The sequence below is a fragment of the Mobula hypostoma genome, chromosome 13 (genome assembly GCF_963921235.1).
Source record: "Mobula hypostoma chromosome 13, sMobHyp1.1, whole genome shotgun sequence".
In the NCBI taxonomy this organism is placed as follows: domain Eukaryota; kingdom Metazoa; phylum Chordata; class Chondrichthyes; order Myliobatiformes; family Myliobatidae; genus Mobula; species Mobula hypostoma.
Window position 1 is genome coordinate 1,492,924 of NC_086109.1, and position 26,228 is coordinate 1,519,151.

A 26,228-nucleotide genomic window follows, 5' to 3' on the forward strand; every position below is an offset into this window, starting at 1 on the left:
CAGCCCCCCCCTTACCAACACAGAGGCCCTGGACAGAGGGAACTCGCAAGAGGATGTAGTCAGCAATGGTGTGGGCCAAAAGCTCAGACATTCCATTTATTTACTTTACATTCAGGCACATACAGACAGAACATGGTTGGTGAAGGGAAGGTGGCAACGACGTGGGAAAGCTCTAGCTCTGTTCTCGCCACAGGAAGTCGGCAGTAATGCATCAGCCAACTGCTCATCTTCCTGAAGGGTTTCTAGCGATCCACTTCTCCGAAAACTATGTCCTGGGTGCCTGTAAAAGAGGGTGGGAGACAAACATTAATGACGTTGTTCATCCCTGCAACACCACCCCCCCTGCCCTGGCCAAAGGATGATGGGTCATTGACTGAGCCTGTGCAGGCTGATGGCGTGAGCGTCATAAGACCCTATCTTGTCTCCAAAGCAATTTACCCGGCTCAGCGCTGACCCTCCCATAGCACAGCGCTGGTCATTACACACCCAAACATAGAAAACGATGTTTTGCCAGGGCACAGGTTAGACAAAAAATGAAACTCCCTCTGTAAACAACCCAGGGACACTGGTCTGACATAAAACTCCAAGAGGGTTGGTGATCAGCAAGAAATAAGAAAAAGGAAGTTGATTAACGTGTTACGACACATTCTGCCTGCTTCCAATTCTGGACACATGCATGAGAAACAAATAGCTGACAGTGCATGGAAAGGGGAAGAACATGGAACACAGCAGGGGAAGGACGTGACTTGCAGACGAGGGGGCGGTGGGGGCAGGGGGTCCAGAAACCAGAACCGTCCGCACATGGGGACTGGGACCAGACCAGAGATTTCAGCTGGGAGTGGAGTAGGAAGGACGATTCTTTTTCCTTCTCTTTGTTAACGAGTCACTATTTATTTACGTGACTCAAAGCCTAGGCCACTGGGTGCAAACTCAAACTCAACCAATTCCCCAAACAGGTTTCACTCTGATTCCTCACACATGTCCAGGGTTCAGGTCAGACACAGAGTGAAGTTCCCTCTGCAATGTCCTATCATACACACCCAGAGCTCAGATCAGACACGGAGCGAAGTTCCCAAGTTGTGATTCACAGACCTCTCAGCTAATGGTAAAAAAGGTTAGGAACGCCTGTTCTACACTCTCAGGAGTGTAGAGTCACACTCAGAGTGAAGCTCCCTCTACACTGTCCCATCACACACTCCCAGGACACGGGTCAGACACAGAGTGAAGCTCCCTCTACACTGTCCCATCACACACTCCCAGGACACGGGTCAGACACAGAGTGAAGCTCCCTCTACACTGTCCCATCACACACTCCCAGGACACGGGTCAGACACAGAGTGAAACTCCCTCTACACTGTCCCATCACACACTCTCAGGACAGAATGATGTGGCCTCTACATTGTCCAAATTGAGATACACACCAATAATTGCCACTACATCCGCAAGCATATGTCCATCCGCCATTCTGTCAAGGCCAGCCTGAAACACAAAGGTTAAGAGTAAAGAAGAAATCAATTCTGCAACAAAACTAAGATGGGGCTTTTGAGGGGTGGTGAAGGTTGAAACCAGAGAGCAAGTGTTGGCCGGGGTGGTGGTGTGTGTGTGTGTGCGCGTGTGTGTGTGTGTGTGTGTGTGTGTATGCATATAAGTGGCATGTGCTGAGTGGGCACAAAGCATAGGGTTGTGTGCATTGCCTTGGTGAACCTGACTGTAGGGTATGGCTGACCGAGCATCAGCAAGACCTTAACAGGCTTTAAATGGAAACATGAAAGTGTAGCACTCTCACAACACGCTGGAGGAACTCAGCAGGTCGGGCAGCATCCATGGAAAAGATCGGTCGATGTTTCGGGCTGGAACCCTTCGTCAGGACTGAAGATGGAAGGGGCAGACGCCCTATAAAGAAGGTGGGGGGAGGGTGGGAAGGAGAAGGCTGGTAGGTTCCAGGTGAAAAACCAGTAAGGGGAAAGATAAAGGGGTGGGAGAGGGGAGGCAGGGAGGTGACAGGCAGGAAAGGTGAAGAAAGAATAGGGGAAAACACAATGGGTAGTAGAAGGAGGTGGAACCAAGAGGGAGGAGGGAGGCAGCTGGGGGAGGGGGCAAATCATCTGCGGATTATTTTGTGTGTACATGAAAGTGTAGCTAGTGCAGCTGACCAGCCGGACAGCTCCCCAGAAACCTCCACCGTGCAGAGCTAAATGTTGCTCTGCTTGCTTCCTGTCAGCGGTTGGCACCAAGCCTTAGTCACAGCGACCTCGCTGACCAGCAGGAAACAACACATAATCAGCACACCCAGACTGAGAACAGGGCTCTGCACAGAGGGGAAAGCTGGGCTGAGGCAGGAGATAAATGCGTACCGAGTTCGAGTCTGGGGTGGTGGAATGGAAATGGTGGAAGAACTGAAGTGTTTTGCATCAAGTCATCGCTGTGGAAGACATTAACAGTATGCCAGAAATTTGAGAGTGTCAGGGGCAGAAGCCAGTGTAGTTGCTATTACAGAGATGGTATTTAGGAAGTTAACAGGTCTGAAGGTAGATGTCACCTGGATCTCATGGACCATATCCCAGGGATCCAAAAGAGATGGCTGAAGAGATCATGGAGGCATTAATGATCTTTCAGGAATCACTAGACTCTCGCATGGCTCCAGAGGATTATTAAATTGCAATGTCACTCCACTCTTCAAGAAGGGAGAGAGGCAGAACAAAGGAAATTACAGGCCAGTAAGCCCGACCTCAGTGGTTGGGAAGATGTTGGAGTCCATTATTAAGGATGTGGTTTTGGGTTCTTGGAGGCAATGACAAAATAGGCCAAAGCAGACTGCTTTCCGTAAGGGAAAATCTTCCCTGACAAATTTGTTATAATTCTTTGAAGAAACAAGCAGAATGGACAAAGGGGAATTAGTGGATGTTCTGTACTTGGATTTTCAGAAGACTTCGACAAGGTGCCATACATGAGGCTGTAAAAGAAAATAAGAGCCCATGGCATAATAGGAAAGATACTAGAATGGTTAGAGCATTGGCTGATTGGCAGGAGGCAAAGAACGGGAATAAAGGGATTTTTTAGATTGGCTGGCTGTGAATAGTAGTCTTCCACAGGGGTCTGTGTTGGCTTCGCTTCTTTTTACGTTGTATGTCAATGATTCAGCTAATGATACTCGTGAACGCAGCAGGCCAGGCAGCATCTCTAGGAAGAGGTGCAGTCGACGTTTCAGGTCGAGACCCTTCGTCAGGACTAACTGAAGGAAGAGTCTCGGGTCTCAGCCTGAAACGTACTCTTCCTTCAGTTAGTCCTGACGAAGGGTCTCGGATTGAAACATCGACTGCACCTCTTCCTGGAGATGCTGCCTGGCCTGCTGCGTTTACCAGCAACTTTGATGTGTGTTGCTTGAATTTCCAGCATCTGCAGAATTCCTGTTATCAGCTAATGATACTGTTGGCTTTGTGGCTGAGTTTGTGGACGATATGAAGATAGGTGGAGGGGCTGGTCATGTTGAGAAAGCAGAGGTGCTGCAGAAGGATTCAAACAGATTAGATGAATGGGCAAAGAGATGGCAGGTGGAATAGTTTCAGGAAGTCTATGTTCATGCAGTTTGGTATAAGGAAAGAAAGGGTAGACTATTCTCTAAAAGGGGAGAAAATTCAAAAATCTGAAGTGCAAAGGGATTTGGGAGTCATTGTGCAGGATTCCCTAAAGGTTGAATCGGTGGTGAGGAAGGTGAATGCAATGTTAGCATTCATTTCAAGAGAACAAGAACATAACAGCAAGGATGTAATGTGAGGCTGTATGAGGCAATGGTGAGGCCTCACGAAGTATTGTGAGCAGCTTTGGGCCCCTTATCTAAAAAAGGCTGTGCTGACATTGGATAGGATTCAGGACAGGTTCATGAGAATGATTCTGGGAATGAAAGGGTTATCATATTAGCAGTGATTGAAGGCTATGGGCCTGTACTTCCAGACATTTAGAAGTAATAAGGATGTGGAGAGGATGTTTCCTATGGTGTATGGTGGGGGCTGTGGTGTGGTGGGGGTATCCAGAACTAGAGGGCACAGCCTCAAAGCTGAGGGGTGACCCTTTAGAACAGAGGTAAGGAGGATTTTTTTAGCCAAAGAGTAGAAAATCTGTGGAATGCTCTGCCACAGACTGCAGTCGAGGCCAAGTCCTTGGGTATATTTAAGGCGGATGTTGATAGTTTCCTGATCAGTCAGGGCATCGAAGGATATGGCAAGAAGGCAGGTGCATGGGGTTGAGTGGGATCCAGGATCAGCCATGATGGAATGGCAGAGCATATTCGATAGGCTGAATGGCCTAATTCTGCTATGGTTTTATGATTCCTTTGGTGGGGGAGTCTAGGATCAGATGGCACAGTCTCAAAATAGAGGGGCGCCCATTTCGAACAGAGGTAAGGAGAAGTTACTTCAGCTAGAGAATGGTGAATATGCGGAATTTGTTGTCACTGGCAGTGGTAGCAGACAGGTCATCGGGTGCAGTTAAGGCAGAGGTTGAGAAGTTTCTGATCAGTTAGGGCATGAAAAGTTATGGGGAGAATGGAGTTAAAAGGGAAATTATTAGCCATGGAGGAGCATGCTCGATGGGCTGAATGGCCTACTTCTGCTCCTATGTCTGATGGTCTCTTATCCCGCGCCAGCATGCAATGAAACATACCAGATGGGCAAAGCCCGGAGCTTTAATCTTGCAGCGATAGGGCCGACTGCTGCCATCGGAAACCAGATATACACCAAACTCCCCCTGAGAGAGAGAGAGAGAGAGAGAGAGAGAGAGAGAGAGAGAGAGAGAGAGAGAGGGATTAGTGCAGGACACCAGATTAGGAACTGATCAGTGTGAAGGGTAAGAGGGCAGACTGTCCGAAGGGGGTGAATGACCCAGGCCCTTCATTCCGTTCAGTCCACACTGACCATCAAAGCACACTTCATCTCTCCCGCCCCTCTATCCCACCTACATACAGAAACACACACAGCTTAGGCGCAATTTATAACAGCTGATCGATCTGCCATCCCGTGTCACTGGGACGAGAGAGGAAATGCAGGGGACACCCAGGAATTCACAGGGCAAATGCACAAACTCTGCAGATGGCACCCGAAGTCAGACCGAACCCTGCAGTAGTTTCGACAACACGTTGCCTGAAAGTGCACAGGCCAACTGACAAGTCAGGGTAGTGAGAAGGTGGAGGGGTGGGGTCACTCCTATGTGGAAGCTGCACCTTATCGATGGGCAGAACAGCCTGTCACCCGATTCAGTTGCTCCATCTGTGGCCGTGTTGGAATGGAGCGATGAGCCACACATAATCGGGCTGTCAGGAACCCACACCACTGGCCTGCCCCCACAGAAAGCCCCTTACTGCCACAACCCTGCTCCATCTGTACTCACCTTCGGAGCCTCAATAGCAGTGTAGGTAGCCCCGGGAGGCACCTGGTAGCCTTCTGTGTACAGCTTGAAGTGGTGTATCAGAGCTTCCATTGATGTCTCGGGTAAAGAGAGCGAAGATAAGTATCACTGATTTACAACAGACAGGAGTGACAGCGTGCAGGAAGATCCACACCCCGTCTGACAGAGTGAGGCTGTAGGAGTTTGACAGTTTTCACAGCATTGCCCACCCTCCACACTACCCCAGATTTGTTACAGCACATTCTCCAAGTTGATCTACATTGGTACCAATCCCCCTCCTGAAGAATGCACCCTCCACCCTTCACAATACCTTCATCTCGCTTCGTTTGGGAGGCGAGATCTTGGCATCATCCACTTTGATTTCTCCTTCAGGCATCTTGTTCAAACACTGCAGGATAATGCGCAGACTCTGCCTCATCTCTTCCACTCGACACAGGTACCTACACAGCAATAGTGAACACAATTCACAAACTCTGAACCTTCTCCATCAACCATCACAATCACAGAGTGAAACTCCCCCTACACTGTCCCATCACACACTCCCAGGACACGGGTCAGACACAGAGTGAAGCTCCCTCTACACTGTCCCATCACGCACTCCCTCTACACTGTCCCATCACGCACTCCCTCTACACTGTCCCATCATGCACTCCCTCTACACTGTCCATCACGCACTCCCTCTACACTGTCCATCACGCACTCCCTCTACACCGTCCCATCACGCACTCCCTCTACACTGTCCCATCACGCACTCCCTCTACACCGTCCCATCACGCACTCCCTCTACACCGTCCCATCACGCACTCCCTCTACACCGTCCCATCACGCACTCCCTCTACACCGTCCCATCACGCACTCCCTCTACACCGTCCCATCACGCACTCCCTCTACACCGTCCCATCACGCACTCCCTCTACACCGTCCCATCACGCACTCCCTCTACACTGTCCATCACGCACTCCCTCTACACTGTCCATCACGCACTCCCTCTACACTGTCCATCACGCACTCCCTCTACACTGTCCATCACGCACTCCCTCTACACTGTCCCATCACACACTCCCAGGACACGGGTCAGACACAGAGTGAAGCTCCCTCCACACTGTCCCATCACACACTTCCAGGGTCAGACACAGAGTGAAGCTCCCTCTACCCTGTCCCATCACACACTCCCAGGGAATGGGTCAGAGACAGAGTGAAGCTCCCTCTACACTGTCCCATCACAGGGGTCAGACAGAATGAAGATCCCTCCTCTTCACTCAGAGGACAAGGCAAAGAATTCTTGGTCATGTCACAGTGCTCTCTACCCACGCAGTCTGAGCCAGCTATATTCCCATCCAGTGACTCACCGGTCGTAACAGTCCCCATTGCTCCCGATGGGAATGTCGAACTCCACCTGGTCATACACATCATAAGGCTGAGTCTTCCGGAGGTCCCACTTAATCCCAGAACCACGAAGCATCACCCCACTGTGAGGAAGAGGGAAACGTCAAGAGAAGATGAGAGAGAGCACTGTTAGCCCTCTAGCACTGGCAGGGTAACATGCCACCCATCCCAGCGTCCCTGGCCCCTACCTGAAGCCATAATTGAGTGCCTCCTCGGCACTGATCACCCCGATGTTCACTGTCCTCTTCTTCCATATCCTGTTGGCGGTGAACATCTGCAACAGAAGTGGGCTTCACCATAGGGTCACAGGTACTGGGTCCACTTGTTAGCATCACGTCCCCACCCACAACCTGGCCATTTCCCGAACATACTCCCTCATCTCACTAACTACTACTACCTACGCTCTAACTCCCCTCTGTTCTCCCGCCACCTCCCTTTTCCCTACATTCCCAGCTCCCCTTGCCCACCAACACAACCCCAACCCCACTTTGTGATCTCACCTCCTCCACCTCGTCGATGCGGATAGAGAAGTTCTTGATGAACTCGTAGATATCGTCCATGAGACCCAAGGGCAGGTCCTAGAGAGGAAGAAACAGGAAACAGACAGATGGGCTTACACCCTTGCCCCTCCCCAACTTCACAACTCATGAGGACCCCAGTGACAAACACCATCACCTGAACGCACTATGCCCACCTCGCCCCCAGACTGCTCACCTGATGGACACCACCTGGTCTGATGTAGGCAGCATGCATGCGGGCTCCTGATGCACGCTCATAGAACTCAAACATCTGGACAAAGACAGAGGCGACATTAATCAGACAGTCAGCAGGTGAGTTACTTAACCAAATGGTACAACAAAAATTCAAGTAAACTAGTAGGAGTTAATTCATAGTTATTTTGTTAAACATCAGATTATTTCAGTAACTAGCTGGTTCTCAGCCTGTCAATGATTAAGTGGAGACATAGAAAACCTACAGTACAATACAGGCCCTTTGGTCCACAATGCTGTGCCAAACACGTTCTTACTTTAGAAGTTACCTACGGTTACCCATAGCCCTCTATATTTCTGAGCTCCATGTACCTATCCGGGAGTCTCTTAAAAGACCCTTATCATATCAGCTTCCACCACCGTCACTGGCAGCCCAATCCACACACTCACCACTCTCTGCGTAAAACACGCACCCTTGACATCTCCTCTGTACCTACTTCCAAGCACCTTAAAACTGTGCCCTCTTCTGTTAGCCATTTCAGCCCTGGGAAAAAGCCTCTTGACTATCCACACGACCAATACATCTCATCACCTTCTACATGTCTAACCGGTCACCTCTCATCCTCCGTCACTCCAAGGAGAAAAGGCCAAGTTCACTCAACCTATTCTCATAAGACATGCTCCTCAATCCAGGCAACACCCTTGTAAATCTCCTCTGCACCCTTTCTATGGTTTCACATCCTTCCTGTTGTGAGGTGAGCAGAACTGAGCACAGTACGCCAAGTGGGGTCTGACCAGGGTCCGATATAGCTGCAACATTACCTCTCAGCTCCTAAACTCAATTCCACGATTGATGAAGGCCAATACACCGTATGCCTTCTTAACCACACAGTCAACCTGCGCAGCAGCTTTGAGTGTCCTATGGACTCGGACCCCAAGATCCCTCTGATCCTCCACACTGCCAAGAATCTTACCACCTCACACTTACCTGGGTTGAACTCCATCTGACACTTCTCAGCTCAGCTTTGCATCCTATCAATGTCCCACTGTAACCTCTGACTGCCCTCCACACTATCCACAACACACCCAACCTTTGTGTCATCAGCAAATTACTAACCCCTCCTTCTACTTCATCATCCAGTTCATTTATAAAAATCAAGAAGAGAAGACAAAAACAGAGGGCTATAGGTAAGCCTAGGTAGATCTAAGGTAAGGACATGTTCGACACAGTTTTGTGGGCTGAAGGGCCTGTATTGTGCTGTAGGTTTTCTATGTTTCTCAGGGGTTCCAGAACAGATCCCTGAGGCACACCACTGGTCACCTACCTCCATGCAGAATATGACACGTCTACAACCACTCTTTGCCTTCGGTGGGCAAGCCAATTCTGGATCCACAAAGCAAGGTCCCCTTGGATCCCATGACTACTTACTTTCTCAATAAGCTTTGCATGGGGTACCTTATCAAATGCCTTGCTGAAATCCATACACACTACATGTCCTTCATCAATGTGTTTAGTCACATCCTCAAAAAGGCTCGAAAGGCATAACCTGCCTTTGACAAAGCCGTGTTGACTATTCCTAATCATATTATGTCTCTCCAAGTGCTCATCAATCCTGCCTCTCAGGATCTTTTCCAACAACTTACCAACCAATGAAGTAAGACTCACTGGTCTATAATTTCCTGGGCTATCCCTACTCCCTTTCTTGAATAAGGGCACAACATCTGCAACCTTCCAATCCTCCAGAACCTCTCCCATTCCCATTGATGATGCAAACATCATTGCCAGAGACTCAGCAATCTCCTCCTTTGCCTCCCACAGTAGCCTAGGGTACAACTCGTCTGGTCCCGGAAACTTATCCAACTTGATGCTTTCCAAAAGCTCCAGTACATCCTCTTTCTTAATGTCTATATGCTCAAGCTTTTCAATCCGCTGTAAGTCATCCCTATAATCGCCATGATCCTTTTCCATAGTGAATACTGAAGCAAAGTACTCATTAAGTACCTCTGCTATCTCCTGTGAAACCAGACACAATTTTCCACTGTCACACTTGATTGGTCCTATTCTCTCATGTCTGATTCTCTTGCTCTTCACATACTTGTAGAATACCTTAGGGTTTTCTTTAATCCTGCTCACCAAGCCTTCCCATGGCCCCTTCTGGCTCTCCTAATTTCTTTCTTAAGCTCCTTCCTGCTAGCCTTATAATCTTCTAGATCTCTATCATTACCTAGTTTCTTGAACCTTTCATAAGCTCTTCTTTTCTTCTTGACTGGATTTTCAACAGCCTTTGTACACCATAGTTCCTGTACCCTACCATCCTTTCTCTGTTTCATTGCAACGTACCTATGTAAAATGCCATACAAATATCCCCTGAACATTTGCCACATTTCTGCCATATATTTCCCTGAGAACATCTGTTCCCAATTTATGCTTCCAAGTTCCTGCCTGAAAGCTTCATATTTCCCCTTACCCCAATTAAACGCTTTCCTAACTTGTCTGTTCCTATCCCTCTCCAATGCTATGGTAAAGGAGATAGAATTGTGATCACCATCTCCAAAATGCTCTCTCACCGAGAGACCTGACACCTGACCAGGTTCATTTCCCAGATCAAGTATAACCTCTCTTCTTGTAAGCTTACCTAAATATTCTGTCAGAAAACCTTCCTGAACACACCTAACAAACTCTACCCCATCTAAACCCCTTGCTCTTGGGAGATGCCAATCAATATTGGGGAAATTGAAATCTCCCATCACAACATCCCTGTTATTATTGTACCTTTCCAGAATCTGTCTCCCTATTTGCTCCTCGATGTCCCTGTTACTATTGGGTGGTCTATAAAAAACTCAGTAGAGTTATTGACCCCTTCCTGTTCCTAACTTCCACCCACAGAGAGTCAGTAGAAAATCTGTACATGACTTCCTCCTTTTCTGCAGCCGTGACACTATCTCTGATCAACAGTATCACACCTCCACCTCTTTTGCCTCCCTCCCTGTCCTTTCTGAAACATCTAAAGCCTGGCAATCTAAGTAACCATTCCTGCCCCAGTCATCCAGGTCTCTGTGATGGGCACAACATCATAGCTCCAAGTACTGATCCACGCTCTAAGCTCATCTGCTTTGTTCATGATACTTCCTGCATTAAAATAAACACATCTGAAACCATCAGTCTGAGCGTATCCCTTCTCTATCACCTGCCTATCTTCCCTCTCGTACTGTCTCCAAGCTTTCTCTATTTGTGAGCTAACTGCCCCTTCCTCCATCTCTTCAGTTCGGTTTCCCACTCCCCAGCAATTCTAGTTTAAACTCTCCCCAACAGCCTTAGCAAAGCTCCCTGCCGGGATATTGGACCCCCTTGGATTCTAAGTGCAAACCATTCGTTTTGGTCACACCTGTCCCAAAAGAGGTCCCAATGATCCAGAAATCTGAATCCCTGCCCCCTGCTCCAATCCCTCAGCCACACATTTATCCTCCACCTCACTCTATTCCTATACTCACTGTCACGTGGCACAGGCAGTAATTCTCAGATCACTACCTTTGAGGTCCTGCTTCTCGACTTCCTTCCTAACTCCCTGTAGTCTGTTTTCAGGACCTCCTCCCTTTTCCTAGCTATGTCATTGGTAACAACATGTACTACGACCTCTGGCTGTTCACCTTCCCACTTCAGGATATCGTGGACACATAGAAACATAGAAAATAGGTGCAGGAGTAGGCCATTCGGCCCTTCGAGCCTGCACCACCATTTATTATGATCATGGCTGATCATCCAACTCAGAACCCTGCACCAGCCTTCCCTCCATACCCCCTAATCCCCGTAGCCACAAGGGCCATATCTAACTCCCTCTTAAATATAGCCAATGAACTGGCCTCAACTGTTTCCTGTGGCAGAGAATTCCACAGATTCACCACTCTCTGTGTGAAGAAGTTCTTCCTAATCTGAGTCCTAAAAGGCTTCCCCTTTATCCTCAAACTGTGACCCCTCGTTCTGGACTTCCCCAAAATCGGGAACAATTTTCCTGCATCTAGCCTGTCCAATCCCTTTAGGATTTTATACGTTTCAATCAGATCCTCCCTCAATCTTCTAAATTCCAACGAGTACAAGCCTAGTTCATCCAGTCTTTCTTCATATGAAAGTCCTGCCATCCCAGGAATCAATCTGGTGAACAATCAGAAACACCCAAGATTCAATTAGAGAATCGATTAAAATCATTAAAGAGTGGCTAGATAATCATTTATAATCATATTCAGGCAATAAATGACACAAGCTATTAGGTAATACCCAATCAACTATTTAATTAACAGAATAGACTAATAAATCGTGCTATTTAGTAGAGGCTCCAATGTTAATGAATTGATTAACTAGTTATGAAATGAATTACTTTGCCAAAGCAACTCTTAGTCTACTCACTAACCTGATAAATATACCATAAACAGATTTGTTATGCTAAACTAGTGAGTTAATTGTTAAGTAATTATTTTCTAATTAAGCTGATCAGGAAGTGAGACACTGATCAGAATCAGTCTGCTGGCCATTAACTGGTTGGTCAATTAACCACTTATTACAAGTCATCCCCTGGGAATCAAGGCTGTTCTTCCAAGCTCAGGTTCTGTGGGTCCTGAGGTTTCTTTGGGACCCAAATACTTCGACAGATGGGAGGTGGGAAGTTTTTGAGATGGTCCAAATCCACAGCTCCAGATTTCCAATCCCACTCTGAACATTTCCTCGACACTTGGATAAGTTGTGGGCCACAAATTCCCAGGAAGCTGTGTAAATGTTGTGCTTCTTCAGAGGTGAAGGAGAACGTCCTTCAGTCATTCCCTCCGTCCACTGGGTGACCTTTTGCCATCACAGAGCTCGGAAAAGTGCACGTTTCAGGTATTATATTCTTCCTCATGCAACATCCAACATCTTGTCCCCACTGTTCAGCAGGTCCAGTGAGACCCTGGAAAATGGACTGCCTCTCATAATTTGGGAGCTGCATCTTGTTAAATGAGACATCCACCACCACCTTCAAAGCACCAGCACAGCCTTTGGTAGATCATAGAAAAGGGTGAAGACCCCTTTAGACAAGACATGATCTACTGGGCAACAGTTAACCCTGCTCTCCTGAGAGGCCAGGACCATCTATTGCATGCTCCTCAAGGTACTGGAGGGATCCCACTAACACTACCCCAGAAACCCCTTCCAATGTACTGGAAGGACCAATGTCAGTGACCTCTCGCAGACTGCAGTCCCTGTTGCACCCTGTCAATTGGACAGATCATGTCATTCACAAGCCCAACTCCTGACTCCTGTAACACACTGTTCTCAGCTTCATCATGGGAAGAGATCACTGGGTGGACAGAGCAAATACTGTCAGAGAGCCACAGAGTGAAAAAACACTTTAGGGGCAATTCATTCATCAACTGGGCCATCATATTTCTGCCAAGGTAGAAGTCTGCCAATGAGTCTGTCATCAAGACTGCCCCCTGAGAGACAGACCACCCTGCCCTTGCACTCACCTTTTCTCTTTCCTCAAACATCCAGAAGAACGGTGTCATGGCGCCGATGTCCAGGGCGTGGGTGGTGATCGCCATAATGTGGTTCAGAAGTCGCGTCAGTTCACAGAAGAGAACTGGTGGGTGAGATGGAGGGGGTGGGGGTGAAATGGAAGACAGGTGGTTGGGTTTAGGCAGTAAAATGGATGAACATTCTAGCATTGGGCAAGAGCATGCCTGATCACACCCCGCCCAAGTAAAATACCCTGCACAGCTGAGTTGCAAGATTTAGCACATACTCCCTTTCACAGTATCGCAAAACTCATCAACTTCCCTCATTCCACATGACTGCTGCATCCATTTATTGAGCAGAATTGGCCCTTCTGTTCCCTTGAGCCATGTCACTCCAGCAAGCCCGGTTTAACCTTAACCCAATTGTGGGACAATTTATAATGTGCCATTAACATACCTGGTATGTCTTAAGACTGCAAATGGAAACAGAGCACCAGGAGACAGCTCACACATTCCATGGGGAGGATGTACAGAGATTCCTTACAGATGGTGCTGGACAAGAACTGTGAGCTCCGAAGCCCCGAGCTGTAATAGTGTTGTGCTAACCACAATGCAACTGTGCCAAGGTGGACTTGAATTTAATGTTCTGCCTCTTATCAAGGCAGCCATCATAGGATGAGCTTGGGGGAGGGTGTGGCTGGAAATTAGGTGTTGGTACAAGGTCACCAACATCTGAATACTTTGCCAGTGGACAGAATGGTGTGTTGCTTCATAGAGTTTAACAGCAACAGCACTGCTACGTGGCTTCGATAATTCGATTTGGATTGTGCCCTCCTTAGCACCCTTGAGTCATGTTGTAACTGTGATTGGCACACAGTGCTACCTCCACACCATATAGATTATATGTGCAGAATAGTAAACTGTCTCCAACCATTCACTATCACAAACCATTCCCCATAGTAGCCTCGGTGGCTGGATTGAAGATAGTGTTCTGCCTCCAGCAATTGAATTCGACACAGCTATTGCCTGGCTACACAGATCCATTGCCTGCTGAGTCCCCCTTGACCTACACCGTTACAGGAATGAGTCTTGTGAATGAACGGCCTCCCACCACACTGACAGTAAATCCAGGGTCAACAGCCCTGCTGACAGGATGCAGACACAGAATGCCTTGTGCTGCTCCCACCTATCTCCATTCCCAAAGGGCGGACTCACCTCTGATCCACTGGGCTCGAATGGGAGGCCGGATGTTCAGCAGTTTCTCTACAGCCAGGGAGTAACACTGCTCATTGCACATCATAGACACATAATCCAGACGGTCAAAGTAGGGGAGTGCCTGCATAGAAAGGTGGGGGACAGTGTGAGAGCAGAGCACAAACCGAACGTAAAAATCAGAATGTAAAAAGATTCACAGGCACACAGACCCCTGCCAACATCAGAGCAACACATACAGGCCTAACAGTGTGTGCACAGTCTAAAACACACACCACACACAGGCCTAACAGCGTGTGCTAAGTCTAATACACACACCACACACAGCCCCAGCACTGCACTAATGCTTCCCACCACCTGCACGGGAGTGGAGTTACCTGCAGGTAAGTCTTATGCTCGATTAGTTTCTCGGTGCCGCGGTGAAGTAGGCCAATGTGGGGGTCACACTTCTTCACCGACTCGCCACTCAGCTCCATCACTAGCCGTAGAACTCCGTGGGCTGCCGGGTGCTGTGGCCCAAAGTTAATCACGTAGTTGGAGACATTGCGATCCTTCGGCGGGTCCTTGTCTATTGCCAGGGGAGCAAGCAAGGGAAAGGGAAGGTGAGAAGCAACATTGAGTAGGCTATTCAGCCCTTTGACCCTACTTCCCCATTCACTATTCACAGCTGATCTGTTACCATGGGCCTACTAACCCCTCATCCCTCAGTTTCCAACAACACAGTGATCTTGTCCCTGAATCTCCTCAGTGACGGATCTCTCTCCCCCTCCCACAGCCTCTGAGGGAAAGAATTCCAGACTGCCCCTGCGCGCGGATGAATTTCTCCCCATTTCTCTTCTGAACAGCCAACTTCTTATTCTGAGACTGTGACTCCTTATTCTAGACACCCACCCAGGGGAAACATCCTCTTCACACCCACCCCATCAAGCCTGTAAAGAGTTTGGACATTTCAGCGAGATCACCTCTCATTCTTCTAAACTCCAGAGAGGACAGTCGCAGTCTGGTTCATCGCCCCTCATGGGGCAAACCTCACCCTCCATCCCGGGAATTGATCTGGGAAACCTTCACTGCACTCCCCCTGTCACACACAGACCATCCCCCTCCCCTTAGGTAGGGAGCACAGAGCTGTCCATAGTATTCCAGGTGGGTCTCTCCAGGGCCAGGGGTGATTGGAGCAAGGTGACCCTTCTCTTGGTGTCCAACCCTCTCATCAGGACGTTTCCCTCCAGACACTGTTGCTCCTACAAGTTAACGTCTAGTGGCTCACGTCCAGGACACCCAACACCAGCACCGTCCCATCACTCACCATCTCAAAAATACACTGCTTTATCTTTCTATCAAGTGGATGAGCTGCAAATTTCCACGTTGCTCATCTCCTCAACCATTCACGCTGTTTAATTGTCAGTCAACCATACATGAATACAGCCACACAAAACAGCTTTACGCCAGGGCCTAGGTGCAAAGCACGGTTGCAATGCAAGGTGAAATTGTAAAAAAAAAAGCATCAAAAAAACAATAACACCTTTGATTGACCCCATAGAAATGGCTGCATCTGAGCATACCACCATCTTGCTGGAAGTTCCTTGTGAATTGGGAGGGAGGGAGGGAGAAACAAAGTGGTGCAGAGCAAATGGCTCAGCCTGCCAGCGAACATGTCTCCAGGTCACAAAGGCCTTCAGCCGAGGAGATGAAGGACATGCTCTCTTCTCACCGTTACCATCACGAAGAGGTACACAGTGACTCAGGAACAGCTTCTTCCCATCTGCCATCTGATTTCTAAATGGATATTGAACCCATGAACACTACCTCACAATTTTTTACTTCTTTTTCTTTGCTTTACTTACCTTAACTATTTAATATACATATATTTACTGCAATTTTCCTATATGATCCTGTATTACATTGTACTGCTGCCACAAAGTTAACAAATTTCACAACGTATGCTAGTGATATTAAACCTGATTCTGATATAAAGTGGCCAATTGATGGGTGGGTTTGTATTTTCCAAAATTCACCAGATTCGGAGAAGTTTCATTTAAAAATTTATCTCACTTATGTACCAAAAAAAAGGAAGCGAGAGAGAAGGCAGGAAATTACAAGTCTGTCAGCTTAAGTTCAGTTCTGGGAAACATTCAAAAGCTATTATTAAAGCTATGGCAGGACAGTTAGAAAAAAATAAAAGCAATCAGAAGATGTCAGCAACAGGCACAAAATGCTGGAGGAACTCAGCAGGGCAGACAGCGTCCATGGAGAAAAGCAAACAGTCAACGTTTCGGGCCCAGAGCCCTGATGAAGGGTCTCGGCCCAAAACGTCCACCGTTCGCTCTTTTCCGAGCTGCAGCCTGGCCCACTGAATTCCTCCAGCATTTTGTGTGTGTTGGCACTCCTCGTGTCTCAGCCCCCTACTCTACTCCCCGTGTACTCCTCGTGTCTCAGCCCCCTACTCTACTCCCCGTGTACTCCTCGTGTCTCAGCCCCCTACTCTACTCCCTGTGCACTCCTCGTGTCTCAGCCCCCTACTCTACTCCCCGTGCACTCCTCGTGTCTCAGCCCCCTACTCTACTCCCTGTGCACTCCTCGTGTCTCAGCCCCCTACTCTACTCCCCGTGCACTCCTCGTGTCTTAGCCCCCTACTCTACTCCCCGTGCACTCCTCGTGTCTCAGCCCCCTACTCTACTCCCCGTGCACTCCTCGTGTCTCAGCCCCCTACTCTACTCCCCGTGCACTCCTCGTGTCTCAGCCCCCTACTCTACTCCCCGTGCACTCCTCGTGTCTCAGCCCCCTACTCTACTCCCTGTGTACTCCTCGTGTCTCAGCCCCCTACTCTACTCCCCGTGTACTCCTCGTGTCTCAGCCCCCTACTCTACTCCCCGTGCACTCCTCGTGTCTCAGCCCCCTACTCTACTCCCCGTGCACTCCTCGTGTCTCAGCCCCCTACTCTACTCCCTGTGCACTCCTCGTGTCTCAGCCCCCTACTCTACTCCCCGTGCACTCCTCGTGTCTCAGCCCCCTACTCTACTCCCTGTGCACTCCTCGTGTCTCAGCCCCCTACTCTACTCCCCGTGCACTCCTCGTGTCTCAGCCCCCTACTCTACTCCCCGTGCACTCCTCGTGTCTCAGCCCCCTACTCTACTCCCCGTGCACTCCTCGTGTCTCAGCCCCCTACTCTACTCCCCGTGCACTCCTCGTGTCTCAGCCCCCTACTCTACTCCCCGTGCACTCCTCGTGTCTCAGCCCCCTACTCTACTCCCCGTGCACTCCTCGTGTCTCAGCCCCCTACTCTACTCCCCGTGCACTCCTCGTGTCTCAGCCCCCTACTCTACTCCCCGTGCACTCCTCGTGTCTCAGCCCCCTACTCTACTCCCCGTGCACTCCTCGTGTCTCAGCCCCCTACTCTACTCCCCGTGCACTCCTCGTGTCTCAGCCCCCTACTCTACTCCCCGTGCACTCCTCGTGTCTCAGCCCCCTACTCTACTCCCCGTGCACTCCTCGTGTCTCAGCCCCCTACTCTACTCCCCGTGCACTCCTCGTGTCTCAGCCCCCTACTCTACTCCCCGTGCACTCCTCGTGTCTCAGCCCCCTACTCTACTCCCCGTGCACTCCTCGTGTCTCAGCCCCCTACTCTACTCCCCGTGCACTCCTCGTGTCTCAGCCCCCTACTCTACTCCCCGTGCACTCCTCGTGTCTCAGCCCCCTACTCTACTCCCCGTGCACTCCTCGTGTCTCAGCCCCCTACTCTACTCCCTGTGCACTCCTCGTGTCTCAGCCCCCTACTCTACTCCCCGTGCACTCCTCGTGTCTCAGCCCCCTACTCTACTCCCCGTGCACTCCTCGTGTCTCAGCCCCCTACTCTACTCCCCGTGTACTCCTCGTGTCTCAGCCCCCTACTCTACTCCCCGTGCACTCCTCGTGTCTCAGCCCCCTACTCTACTCCCCGTGCACTCCTCGTGTCTCAGCCCCCTACTCTACTCCCCGTGCACTCCTCGTGTCTCAGCCCCCTACTCTACTCCCCGTGCACTCCTCGTGTCTTAGCCCCCTACTCTACTCCCCGTGTACTCCTCGTGTCTCAGCCCCCTACTCTACTCCCCGTGCACTCCTCGTGTCTCAGCCCCCTACTCTACTCCCCGTGCACTCCTCGTGTCTTAGCCCCCTACTCTACTCCCCGTGCACTCCTCGTGTCTCAGCCCCCTACTCTACTCCCCGTGCACTCCTCGTGTCTCAGCCCCCTACTCTACTCCCCGTGCACTCCTCGTGTCTCAGCCCCCTACTCTACTCCCCGTGCACTCCTCGTGTCTCAGCCCCCTACTCTACTCCCCGTGCACTCCTCGTGTCTCAGCCCCCTACTCTACTCCCTGTGCACTCCTCGTGTCTCAGCCCCCTACTCTACTCCCCGTGCACTCCTCGTGTCTTAGCCCCCTACTCTACTCCCCGTGCACTCCTCGTGTCTCAGCCCCCTACTCTACTCCCCGTGCACTCCTCGTGTCTCAGCCCCCTACTCTACTCCCCGTGCACTCCTCGTGTCTCAGCCCCCTACTCTACTCCCCGTGCACTCCTCGTGTCTCAGCCCCCTACTCTACTCCCCGTGCACTCCTCGTGTCTCAGCCCCCTACTCTACTCCCCGTGCACTCCTCGTGTCTCAGCCCCCTACTCTACTCCCCGTGCACTCCTCGTGTCTCAGCCCCCTACTCTACTCCCTGTGCACTCCTCGTGTCTCAGCCCCCTACTCTACTCCCCGTGCACTCCTCGTGTCTCAGCCCCCTACTCTACTCCCCGTGTACTCCTCGTGTCTCAGCCCCCTACTCTACTCCCTGTGCACTCCTCGTGTCTCAGCCCCCTACTCTACTCCCCGTGTACTCCTCGTGTCTCAGCCCCCTACTCTACTCCCCGTGCACTCCTCGTGTCTCAGCCCCCTACTCTACTCCCCGTGCACTCCTCGTGTCTCAGCCCCCTACTCTACTCCCCGTGCACTCCTCGTGTCTCAGCCCCCTACTCTACTCCCTGTGTACTCCTCGTGTCTCAGCCCCCTACTCTACTCCCCGTGTACTCCTCGTGTCTCAGCCCCCTACTCTACTCCCTGTGCACTCCTCGTGTCTCAGCCCCCTACTCTACTCCCCGTGCACTCCTCGTGTCTCAGCCCCCTACTCTACTCCCCGTGCACTCCTCGTGTCTCAGCCCCCTACTCTACTCCCCGTGCACTCCTCGTGTCTCAGCCCCCTACTCTACTCCCCGTGCACTCCTCGTGTCTCAGCCCCCTACTCTACTCCCTGTGTACTCCTCGTGTCTCAGCCCCCTACTCTACTCCCCGTGCACTCCTCGTGTCTCAGCCCCCTACTCTACTCCCTGTGTACTCCTCGTGTCTCAGCCCCCTACTCTACTCCCCGTGCACTCCTCGTGTCTCAGCCCCCTACTCTACTCCCTGTGCACTCCTCGTGTCTCAGCCCCCTACTCTACTCCCCGTGCACTCCTCGTGTCTCAGCCCCCTACTCTACTCCCCGTGCACTCCTCGTGTCTCAGCCCCCTACTCTACTCCCTGTGTACTCCTCGTGTCTCAGCCCCCTACTCTACTCCCCGTGCACTCCTCGTGTCTCAGCCCCCTACTCTACTCCCCGTGTACTCCTCGTGTCTCAGCCCCCTACTCTACTCCCCGTGCACTCCTCGTGTCTCAGCCCCCTACTCTACTCCCCGTGCACTCCTCGTGTCTCAGCCCCCTACTCTACTCCCCGTGTACTCCTCGTGTCTCAGCCCCCTACTCTACTCCCTGTGCACTCCTCGTGTCTCAGCCCCCTACTCTACTCCCCGTGCACTCCTCGTGTCTCAGCCCCCTACTCTACTCCCCGTGCACTCCTCGTGTCTCAGCCCCCTACTCTACTCCCCGTGCACTCCTCGTGTCTCAGCCCCCTACTCTACTCCCCGTGCACTCCTCGTGTCTCAGCCCCCTACTCTACTCCCTGTGTACTCCTCGTGTCTCAGCCCCCTACTCTACTCCCCGTGCACTCCTCGTGTCTCAGCCCCCTACTCTACTCCCTGTGTACTCCTCGTGTCTCAGCCCCCTACTCTACTCCCCGTGCACTCCTCGTGTCTCAGCCCCCTACTCTACTCCCTGTGCACTCCTCGTGTCTCAGCCCCCTACTCTACTCCCCGTGCACTCCTCGTGTCTCAGCCCCCTACTCTACTCCCCGTGCACTCCTCGTGTCTCAGCCCCCTACTCTACTCCCCGTGCACTCCTCGTGTCTCAGCCCCCTACTCTACTCCCCGTGCACTCCTCGTGTCTCAGCCCCCTACTCTACTCCCCGTGCACTCCTCGTGTCTCAGCCCCCTACTCTACTCCCCGTGTACTCCTCGTGTCTCAGCCCCCTACTCTACTCCCCGTGCACTCCTCGTGTCTCAGCCCCCTACTCTACTCCCCGTGCACTCCTCGTGTCTCAGCCCCCTACTCTACTCCCCGTGCACTCCTCGTGTCTCAGCCCCCTACTCTACTCCCTGTGCATTCCTCGTGTGGCCAGATTCTGAACTATCTCTAAGTTTACAGATGATATCAGGGTAGTTGGCCAAATGTCAGATAACAATGACTTGGAACACAGGAAGGAAATAGCGAGCTTCACAACTTGATATTATGAAGCAACCTTTCCTTCATTGTAACAAAAGAGCTAGTCACTAATTTCAGGAAAGGAATGGTGCACAGGCTCCTTTCTACATCAATAATGTTGAGGTTGAGAAGTTTGAGAGCTTCAAGTTCCAAGAAGTGAACATCACCAATAGCCCATCTGGGTCTAACCATGTTGATAACACAGCCAAGGAAACTCGTCAATGCCTCTCCTTCCCCGGGAGGCTAAAGAAATTTGGCATCTCTACTCTAACCCCTACCAATTTTTAATAATGCACCTCACAACAACTGATCTACACATGACCACAAGAAACAGCAGAGAATTGTGGACACAGCTCAGCACATCAAAGAAACCAGCCTCCCCTCCATAGATACTATCTACACTTCTTGATGCCCACGTAAAGCAGCCAGCATAATTAAAGACTCCACCCAACCCAGACATTTTATCCTCTCCCATCAGCCAGAAGCTACAAAAGTCCGAAAGCAGATACCATCAGGCTCCAGGCCAACTTCTACCTGCTGTTATAAGACTATTAAATGTTTTGCCAGTATGATACGATAGACTATGGATCTCAAAATCCACTTCATTAGGATCTTGCACTCTCTAACTACTACACTTTATTCTGCATTGGTATTGTTTTACCTCGTTCTATCTCAAATCACAGTGATCTAATCTGCACGAATAGTATGCAGACAAACTTTTCATGCATCTTAGTGCATGTGACACCAATAGACCAATTCCTATTCCACTTGGTCCATAGCCTTCATATTCCATGGTATTTAAATGCTCGTCAGGATAGGTAAATGCTGTGAAAATCTGTCTCCGTCATCTTTGCAGACAGTTTTAGCTCTAGATTCTAAGCAACCACAGGGTGAAAAAAAATTCCTCATATCCCCTCTAAAAATCTTTTCATGTGTCATGGGGTAACATTTCTCAATGCTGATGCTATCTATGCCTCTCTTACAACCACTCTCAACCCCCTCCATTCTAAATAAAGCAGACCCAGCTTCTCCATTCTCTCCTCAGACCTGAAATGCTCCATCTCAGGTAATGTCCTGGTGGACCTCTAGTGCAATCACAGCTGTTACATAGGCTCCTCAGCCCAACCGGTCTGCATCATTCAATAATCTGTCAGCTTGAATTAACCCTTCACTCATTGCTCTGAGCAGCTATCCCACACCAGATTCTTTCCTCATCTACATTCAAGGGCAATTGGAACTTACAGCAGTCAATCAACCTGCCTGCCAGCCCGCACAGCAGAAAATGGAAGGAAAGTGGAGGGAAGAGGGGGAAATCCCCCACAGACACAGCCCACAAAGAACACCCAAGGTCAGTGGAGCTGGAACGCAGCTGCACTACCCACTGCCCCATTCGAGACTCTGAATATAGAGAAATGTTTAAGCTTACAAATAGCATGAAAACATAGTACAGCAGAGAAACAGGCCTTTCAGCCCACAATGTTGAGCTGAATATTGTGGTTCATGTGCCTATCTCAGAGCCTCTTGGACACTTTCATTCCACACATCACCTTTGAACTTACCCCACTTCACCTTAAATGTATGCTCTCAGGTATTAAACATTTCACACTGGGAAGTCTACTTGTTACTGCCTATCCTACCAATGCTTCTCAATCTTATCAGCTCTCCCCTCAGCCTCCGCCGCTCCCAGGTTTGTCCCACCTTTCCTTTTAGCACATGACCTCTAATCCAGGCAGCATCCTGGTAAGGCTTGTACGCACCCTCTTCAAAGCCTCGACATCTTTCCTATAGTGGGGTGACTAAAACTTAATGCCATACTTCAGAGGCAGCCTAACTAGAGATTTATAAAGCTGCAACACAATTTCCCAACTCTGAACTCAGTGCCTCAACTAATACAGGCAAGCGTGACATATGCCTTTTTTAAAACCACCCTATCAGCCTGTGTAGCCGCTTTCAGGAAGCAATGAACTTGGACCCCAAGATCCCTCTGTACATCACAATGTACTGTCTCTTTACATTTGACCTCCCAAAGTACAACACTTCACATTTGGCCGGGTTAAACTCCATCTGCCATGACTCTGCTCGTTCTTGCAATTGTTCTGGATCCCACTGCATTCTTTGCAAGTCTTTCTGGGGTGTCCACAATAATAACAATCTTCGTATCATCTACAGACTTACTAGCCCACCCAGCTGCAGTTTCATACAGGTCACTTATATGTATCACAAACAGCAGAGGTCCCAATATGGATCCGGGCAGAAGAACATAAGTTACAGATCGCCATCAACCATTGCCTTGTTTCTATGGCAAGACAATTTTGAATCCAAATAGTCAATTCACTATGGATTCCCAACACAAATCTTGGGAAATAACAGAACAAGGGGTGAGTAGCCAAATGGATTACACAGAGGTAGTGAAAACAGTGAACAGGTTTGAAAAGAGAAGCACTGCCTTGGCTGAAACATGTTACTTTGAGCAAAAACACGACTGGCCACATGCAGCCTCCCTGCTCTTACATTCCACGCTCCAGCTAAGGCTTTCTTCACCATCTCATTCATTTGTGTTGCCACCTTCAGGCATCTATGGACTTGCACATCAAGATCCCCTTGTCAATATCCCCAAGGCCCTGCGAGTCACTGTGCACCCTTATTAATCCTTCAAAAAGCTTAACACCACATGCTCAATAAATTCCATTCACCACCCACCCTGACCATCTGTTCAGTATTGTTCTGTAGCCTAAGACTATCCTTGTGATTATATAGTTCTTCTACTCAGAAAAAGGCCTTTATTCCTTCGTGACCATGCTGATTGAAATATACAGTGTCTATAAAAAGTATTCACCCCCCCCCCAGAAGTTTTCATGTTTTATTGTTTTACAACATTGAATCACAGTAGATTTAATTTGGTGTTTTTTTGACACTTATCAAGAGAAAAAGACTCTTTCATGCCAAAGTGAAAACAGATCTCTACAAAGTGATACAAGTTATTTACAAATATAAAACACAAAATAATTGATTGTATAAGTATTCACCCCTTCAAGTCAGTACTTAGTAGATGCTCCTTTGGCAGCAGTTACAGCCTTGAGTCTGCGTGGATAAGTCTCTATCAGCTTTGGTCATCTGGACACTGCAATATGTTCCCATTCTTCTTTACAAAACTGCTCAAGCTCTGTCAGATTGCATGGGGATCATCAGTGACCAGCCCTTTTCAAGTCCAGCACACATTCTCATTTGAATTGAGGTCTGGACTCTGATATGGCAACTCCAGGACATTAACTTTGTTGCTTTTACGCCATTCCTGTGTAACTTTGACTTTATGCTTGGGGTCATTGTCTTGCTGCAAAAGAAAACTTCTCCCAAATCGCAGTTCTCTTGCAGACTGCATCAGGTTTTCTTCCAGGATCTCCCTGTATTTTGCTGCATTCATTTCACCCTCTACCTTCACAAGCCTTCCAGGGCCTGCTGCAGTGAAGCATCCCCACAGCATGATGTAGCCACCACCATGCTTCACAGTAGGGATGGTGTGTTTTTGACGATGTGTGGTGTTTTGCTTACGTCAAACAGATCCTTTAGTCTGATGGCCAAAAAGCTCAACTTTGGTTTCATCAGACCGTAGAACCTTATTCAAGCTGACTTCAAAGTTCCCCACATCCCTTCTGGCAAACTCTAGCAATCATTTCACACGAGTTTTTTTTCCGCAACAGTGGCTTTCTCTTTGTCACTCACCCATAAAGCTGCGACTGCTGAAGCATCCGGGCAACAGTCGTTGTATGCGCAGTCTCTCCCATCTCACCCACTGAAGCTTGTCCTCCTCCAGATTTGTCATGGGTCTCTTGGTGGCCTCCCTCACTAGTTCCCTTCTTGCACAGTCACTCAGTTTTTGAGGACAGCCTGCTCTAGGCAGATTTACAGCTGTGCCATATGCTTTCCATTTCTTAATGATTGATTTAACTGTACTCCAAAGATATTTTCCTGGATCCATCTCCCGACCTATGCTTTTCAATAACCTTTTCATGGAGTACTTGAAGCATTCTTTTGTCTTCATGGTGTAGTTTTTGCCAGAATACTGACTCATCAGTAGTTACACCTTCCAGATTCAGGTGTATTTTTACTATGATCAATTGGAATACCTTGACTGCACACAGGTGATCTCCATGTAACTAATTATGTAACTTCTAAAACCAATCAGCTGCAGCAGTGACTATTTGGTGTGCCATATTAAAGGGGGATGAATACTTAAGCAATCAATTTATGTTTCATATATGCAATTATTTTAGATCTCTTTGTAGAGAGCTGTTTTCACTTTGACACAAAAGAGTATTTTTCTGTTGATCAGTGTCAAAAAAGCTAAATTAAATCCACTGTGAATCAATGTTGTAAAACAAAACATGAAAACTCTCATGGGGAGGGGTGTGAATACTTTTCATAGGCACTGTATATTCAAGCTAATCCCATTTTCCAGCACCTGCCCGTATCTCTCAAAACCAGGAATGCTCCACACCATACATCTGTAGAAATTTGCTAGAGTCATTGGTGACATACAAGATCTCCTCAAACTCCAAATGAAGTACATCTGCAGGTATGCCTTCTTCGTGATTACACATGACCCAGGATAGATCCTCTGAGATGATGCCCAGGAGTTTGAAGCTGTTCACCCTTTCCACTGCTGACCCTTCAAAGATCAGTATGTGTCCTCCTAACTTCCACTTTCTGAAGTCCGAATTAATTCCCTGGTCTTGCTGATGTTAAGTGTGAAGTTGCTGTTGCGACCAGCTAACCTATCTCACTCTGGTATGCTTCCTCATTACTCGGAGATTCTGCTAATAGTGATGTAATTGGTGAACTCCCCCAGAGATGGGGTTTGTGCTGTGCTCACCACAGTCATGAGTGTAGAGAGAATAGAGTAGTAGGCTAAGCACACACCCTTGAAGTGTGCCCGTGTTGATTGTGAGCGAGGAGATGTTTTTAACCGATCTGCACCGACTGTAGTCTCCCAATGAAGAAGCCAAGGATCCATTTAAAGGAGGAGGTACAGAAGTCCAGGTTTCGGAGCTTGTTGATCAGTACTGAGGGGAAGATGATGTTGCTCACCATGCTGTATTCGATATACAGCAGCCTGACATATGTATTACTGTATTCCAGATGCTCCAAGGACAAGTGAGATTGCTTCCACTGTAGACTAGCTGAGGTGGTAGCAAATTGCAGCAGCGCCAGGTTGTTGCTTAGGCAGGGTTGATTCTGGCCATGACCAACCTCTCAAAGCACTTCATCATAGTTGATGCGAGTGGTGTGGGTGACAGTCATTGGGCACTGGTATGAATGATGTCCCTTTGAAGGTGAAAACCTTCAATTGCAGTAGTGAGAGATTGTAGCTGTCCTCAAACACTCTTAGTTGGTAAGCACAGGTTTTCAGCCCTGCCAGATACACCATTGGGGCTTAATACTCGCAAGGGTTC

The 26,228-nt window shown here is 49.3% G+C and overlaps 1 protein-coding gene across 1 annotated transcript in view; it reads right to left on the reverse strand.

The window, feature by feature from the left end:
* Nucleotides 1–82: 82 nt before the first annotated feature.
* The window catches only part of ndufs2 (NADH:ubiquinone oxidoreductase core subunit S2), a 36,397-nt gene continuing 10,251 nt past the window's right edge, over nucleotides 83–26,228 (reverse strand). The window contains exons 3-14 of the mRNA XM_063065131.1: nucleotides 14,570–14,760; nucleotides 14,196–14,316; nucleotides 12,993–13,105; nucleotides 7,501–7,575; nucleotides 7,287–7,364; nucleotides 6,975–7,060; nucleotides 6,750–6,869; nucleotides 5,711–5,840; nucleotides 5,383–5,478; nucleotides 4,660–4,743; nucleotides 1,422–1,479; nucleotides 83–280 (exon numbers count right to left, since the gene is read on the reverse strand). Coding sequence (XP_062921201.1) covers nucleotides 243–280; nucleotides 1,422–1,479; nucleotides 4,660–4,743; nucleotides 5,383–5,478; nucleotides 5,711–5,840; nucleotides 6,750–6,869; nucleotides 6,975–7,060; nucleotides 7,287–7,364; nucleotides 7,501–7,575; nucleotides 12,993–13,105; nucleotides 14,196–14,316; nucleotides 14,570–14,760 — 1,190 coding nt within the window. The 3' untranslated portion in view covers nucleotides 83–242. The remainder of the gene's footprint in view (nucleotides 281–1,421; nucleotides 1,480–4,659; nucleotides 4,744–5,382; nucleotides 5,479–5,710; nucleotides 5,841–6,749; nucleotides 6,870–6,974; nucleotides 7,061–7,286; nucleotides 7,365–7,500; nucleotides 7,576–12,992; nucleotides 13,106–14,195; nucleotides 14,317–14,569; nucleotides 14,761–26,228) is intronic.